Here is a 5,653-nt window from a genome sequence, read left to right as displayed (position 1 = left end):
TGTGTGCGGGGTTTCTGCTCGTTCTCTGCGTGTGTGTGTGTTGCGTGCGTGCACGTTGCACACCTAGACAAGTAGGAACATGTACAAGCAAGCACACGCGGATATCTGTGCACGCGTGTGCATTCGAAATTTAAATAGAAAAGTTCACGAGAACGAAAAATAAAAAAAGAGGAAAAATCCCCGGTTTTCCTCTTACTTTGCTTCTCACTCTCCTAGAACTCAGCGTAAAGGACGATAAAATGTCCAAAAGAACAAAAGCATTGTACCATGCAAAATGCGGCTTATTCTTTCTTAGTCTAATGATCACTGATCAAACACAAACTCCGGAACCTAAACAAACAAGCAAGATGAGGTTACCAGACCCTTGGAGGAAAGCACCTTACTGGTCTGGCCCTAATACCTGACTACCAAAATCATAAACTAATTCAGCTCCAAGAGACGATACACAGTTCCACTAATCGACATACCTCAATGAGGACTCTCTCTGATTTCTTCCCGTTGGGCTCTTAATAGTTAGGCTCATTTTGATCCTTAGTGCAGGTAACCCTCATTGTACGATTTCATTTCCAAATCCATGGACGCAAAGTTCACGTTCCGTTCGTGATGTTGATCTCTCCGACCAAAAGCTCCCTCTATGAACCCTCTATTCATGCCTCCAACCCCCAAGAAATCTCTGGTTAGCCCGTCGCTCCCTCCCAGGCTGAGGGCAGAAGCAGAGTTGTGGTGGAGTTTGTCCTTAAGAGATTCCAGCACCCTTTGATTTTCCAAATTCATGCAATTGTTTGCACTGATAAAGTGACCACCGCCATCACCACCATTATCTCGACCTCTGATTCTGAGATTGCCACCGAAAGCAGCTCGCATGTTGCTGTTCTCTAGAGAATTCATGATGTCTTGGAGATGGCTCTCTTGGCAGTTGCTGAAGTTGGGCCTCATCTGGTCCAGGTTGGTCATGTGGAAGCTGGAGGAATTGCTGGCTGGGAAAGATGACGAAGAAGAAGAAGATCTCTGGTCCTGCCAATTAAGGCCGACGGTGTTCGTAGCCGAGCTACCAAACCCTCCTAGCAGGCTCTCACTGTTGCCTGTTGCACCTGCACCAATCTGTGCAGCTTTGTGAAGCAAGGCAGTGGCAGACATCTGAGGGAGAACTGTACCACCGTTCTGGATATGAGAGGTGTAGAGGGAAGACACGGTTTCGCTCATGTGATCATTCGAAATGTTGCCACTGAAGTGGTCTGGAATCGATGATAGGCCTGAAGGTGCGAGATGGGCACTGTTAGTCCCGTCATTTCTACTGTTGGCTAGACTGCCGTTTGAGAGAAATCCCAAGTTGAAAAGACCGCCAGCGGGATTGTTGGTGGTGCTACCGTTTCCAGAAAGGCTGGGAATCTGAGTCAAGCCGGTATATTCACTGAGGGTCTGGGATACTTCATGGAAATTCTGGTTAAGAGCCGAGGGGAAGAAGGGTGGCAAGGATCTAAGCGCAGAAGTTGATGAAGGAATCATATCAAGCTGCGGTCCACCTCCCTGAAGCCTAAGCATATCAGATGACTGATGGCTGTACAGCTGCAGGCCACTCGGAAGCCTTGCACTCTCTTGAGCCAATGCATCGCAGAATGCTCTGTGTGTAATGAAGCTGTCTCGCCTGCAAAACAGGTGAGGAAGAAAGAAGCAATTCAACGCCTATCGATTGGTCTCTTCAAACTCGTTTTATTGAACTCCGCAAGTAACCTATAGCATAAAACCTACCAAGAAGCAAAGATCCGATTTTGCATCAGTTTGTCTTGGCATGAACTGACGAGCCACACAAATGGGAAGGCTAAAAAATGAAAACGAAAAACGCAAGCATAATACTCACAAAAACCAACTGCAAATGATCCATTTCGCAGGTTATACAAAGATCCAGAAGGCCAACTAAGAAAAGCTGCTCAAAAAGTGAACGAAAGCGAAAAGTGGATTGACATTAGGGTTCAAACTCCAAGCGCCAAAAGATTTCATCGAAGTGGTAGATGCAACAACCCCAGCCTGTTCAAGCCAGTCCAATTCACAAGGGAACAAATGTTGTTGCTCATCTAACTAGGCAACACGTGAACAAGAAAACACCGGCAATGGCGTTATCTCCAAAGATAGAGAGAAATAAGGCCACCATCGACGTCTGTATAATTCTTTTTTTTTTCAAATTCTGCATATAATTCAGAAAAATTCACGTGCCAACCAAAGGTTAGCCATGCTACCCGGTAAGAAAAGGTTCTTTCCTTTCTTGTTAGAGTGGAATCCATCTAAAGAAAGGAAAAATGGACAGGGAAGAAAACCCAAATTCCAATAGATCTTTTTTTTTCTTTTGTGGAAGAAATCAAAATGATTAGAACCATAACATCCTATGTGATCTTAGCTGCCTATCTTCCATATTTTCTGTTGCTGTTGTTGTTGTCGCCACTCACTGAAAAACCATTTTTAATTGCTATGGAGATGCTAATTTACCTTGAGAAAAGGGTTCCACAATCACATCTGTATTCTCTTGTACCGCATGTCTTAGAATGGGCTTTCCAATCGGACTGAACTGCGTATTTTTTTGAGCACTTCTCACACTTCCATTTCTTCTCGCCGTGCTTCCTACAGAAGTGCTTCTTGATGCCTGTGAGGTCGCCTAGAGCTCTCGACGGGTCATGGTGGACGCATGTCGTCTCTGGACAGACATAGACTTTCTTCTTTACCTCCTTCGTTGATTTCTGTTTCAGCTTCCATGGAAGATTATGGCCTCTCCTGTGGAGTTGCAGGTTTTGTTCCCTCTGAAACCCTTTGTTGCACACTTCACATATGAATCTGTTTGTGGCCATTAGGGTCTTGGGTGAGAGTGCAATCACTTCTGCATCTGGATCTGTAGGCAGCAACACGAAGGATATCATAATTAGCTTTAGGTTTAGTACCCCACAACTGGGATTTTGTTCTAAGATAAAGGAACCATGTCAATTGTACAAGGCATCTTCAACTGTTATGTGTGTGTGTGTGCGTATGTGTGCCTAGTTGATGAATAAAGAGGGTACTTGCTTGGTGTTCCAGGGAGACTCCTCTTCTTTTTTTGAGGTGTATTTGTTGTAGCGGTTGTGCTCGATGCCTGTTGCTTAACTTGGCCGTATGAAGAACCCCCACAGTTCTCTTCTTCAATGATTCCGAACGAAATCTTTGGAGAAGGACCAGCTGCCATCTTTGCTTTCTTCTTCTCCTCCTATAGTTCTTGTCGCTGCTGCTCCTCTGCCCTTTTTTTCTCTTCCTTTCAATTGACGGGCGCCTTCTTCTCTACTTCTCACAGGGTTTCAACTCCAATTAGCGGACAGAAAAAAAAAAAAAAATCTATTGCTTCCCAGAGAAGAGAAGAGGAATCGGAAGAAGTGAAAAGGAAACAAGAAAACGGAATCTTGCGAAGCTCCTCTCTCGTGCATGGAAAAGAAAGAGAGCATCAGGGATCTATAGCTTCTGACTTGCTGCTGCTCCGCCTCTTCCGCCTCCGTTCTTTGAGTGGTCTCAATTCCTCACCAAACTTGGGCAGCTCTTTTTTTTACGGTCCGTTGATTTCACTTCACTCACCCAAGCATAATAAAAATACGTATTAATTGAAGATGTCACCGTTCAGGTCCCTCTCCCGCAGCCTCCTCTGTCGTTATCTAGTCCATTGGTTGGGGCCAGGGCCACCGACTTCTCTCTCTCTCCCTCTGGAGCTGTTGGCCCACTAAAGCTACACGAAGATATGAATTTATGGTAGTAACTTTCTGATTTACATCGATCGATCTGACTCTAATTCTTGGATTATCTTTATGTTTAGCACGTTTTATTTGTCATTTCCATTTTTTCAAAAGTTGATTTCCAGTTTTTCACCACCATGCATGGAAGTTGAATCCTGCGGTATAGCGGTATATTGCTTAAGTCGTCGACTATAAAGCTGCTAATGAACTTTATATGCTGCGTAGGGGCACTCGGTAGCTGGTGTCCAATAGATTCTAAGTAGCTAGCTAGCTAGCTAAAACAAAGAAAACGATGGGGAATACAAATCTTCTGGCAAAGAACAAAAAAAAACCATTCAATTGCTGGGTGCAAGCGATGGCTATTAGTCAAGGATGACACACTGGGTATTTGACGTTACCTTCTGGGCGAGAGAAAAGACTATTTCACTATTTTAATCTTCCTTTCCTTGCCTTACTCTTTGTTGGTTTCATGTGGTGAGATCTCTACTATATGCTTCAACTTTGATGTATGACCACCCTCTTTATGGTGGGCAATTGCCCACACCAGCTTCATAAAATTAGTTTAATATATACATTAATGTTTTGATATATTTGATTGTTATACACATAAGTGTCCCAAAGAAATTAAAAATATTAAATGAATACCCCTACTAAAAAAAAATTTATGGCTCCGCAAGTGCTCCCCAAGCCAAGTTAATACTTGATGTCACATTGAACATCAGACAACATATATTTATTTATCTTGAAGCTAGAAGGCTGGACGGGAATTAAGGTGACCTTATATGAAAACTGCTCGTGCCCTTATATTATTGGATCTCAATCGCCAAGGTCATGCAAATATTCCTGTGGGCTTAAGCAAGTAAGGCCCACTCAAAAGGTCAGGGAATACGGTCACTAGTATGTGTGCTAATCATGGTGAGATTGAATGTTAGCGCGTTTAAAAATGAAAAGGCTTTTCCTTCGTTGCATTATTGCTGGCGAATGTTATGAAAATTTTGTCGAGGACATTATGCGTCATCTACAGTAAATAAATAAAGAAGGTTAAAGCCTGTAGTTAAAGAAATACAATTTCGAACGAAATTGACTAGAAATCAAACACGAATAAGATGATTAGCAAATGAAGGAATCATGTTAATAGTGCTATAAAATCGTATATGTCATATTTAATACGAAAAAAGCATGTGACAATAAGCATAAACAATGGAAAAAAAAATTTACGTCCACGATCTAAAAATGACCAATAAGACAACATATGGCAAATGCAAATGATCAAAGCATAGAATTTTAGAGGTACGGCATTATTTTAAAAACAATTGTTGATAACTGTCTTTTCTTGATCACTGTATTAATGAGAATAAAAGTTAGCAGGATAGTTTTTTCAGCCTTTCTAAAATTTATTTTGGGTTCGATAGCTTACCCAGTAGTTGAATGAAAGGAAATGCTTTTCTTAAATAAATTACATGAACACACAAACATTTGCAATTCTTAAATAAATATAGATTTTTGTGGCCGTTTGGACGATCCAGCCTTTCACATACGCAATCTAATGCAATGCATTGTGCTGCATATATGAGAGAACGGGGCACCTGGACAGCTATATATAGATATTTTTGAATGGTTGAAAATTAATGAATGTGCCACTAATAAATAAATATGTATATATATATTTGAATGGTTGAAAATTAAAGAACGGTATGTTATAAGATTGGTATATTTTTGGTTTACTGTACCATTCATTTTTCGTAGTCTTATAGCCGATTGATCGATGCCAGTAATTTTTTTTTTAAATGCTAATTTGCTTCAAACTTCAGATTATGAAAGTGTTTGACTAACAATTTAGCAAAATGATGCGTTTATTTATTTATTTTTGCTGGATGTTAATTAGACAATCGGAACGTTTTTTACTTTCTCTC

At 41.3% G+C, this 5,653-nt stretch overlaps 1 protein-coding gene across 1 annotated transcript; it reads right to left on the bottom strand.

Annotated features, from left to right (window-relative positions):
* Positions 1-260: 260 nt before the first annotated feature.
* On the bottom strand, positions 261-3,583 carry LOC116261257 (zinc finger protein GAI-ASSOCIATED FACTOR 1-like). Its single transcript, XM_031639935.2, has 3 exons — positions 3,049-3,583; positions 2,482-2,878; positions 261-1,645 (listed from the first exon to the last, which is right to left on the bottom strand). Exons 1-3 carry the CDS (start codon positions 3,203-3,205, stop codon positions 532-534), a joined length of 1,668 nt encoding a protein of 555 aa, XP_031495795.1. The 5' UTR covers positions 3,206-3,583; the 3' UTR covers positions 261-531.
* Between the last annotated feature and the right edge of the window lie 2,070 nt (positions 3,584-5,653).

This window comes from Nymphaea colorata, chromosome 9, assembly GCF_008831285.2.
Source record: "Nymphaea colorata isolate Beijing-Zhang1983 chromosome 9, ASM883128v2, whole genome shotgun sequence".
Lineage (NCBI taxonomy): Eukaryota > Viridiplantae > Streptophyta > Magnoliopsida > Nymphaeales > Nymphaeaceae > Nymphaea > Nymphaea colorata.
The sequence above is the reverse complement of the archived record's forward strand: the minus strand, read 5'-3'. Positions and strand labels throughout refer to the sequence as shown.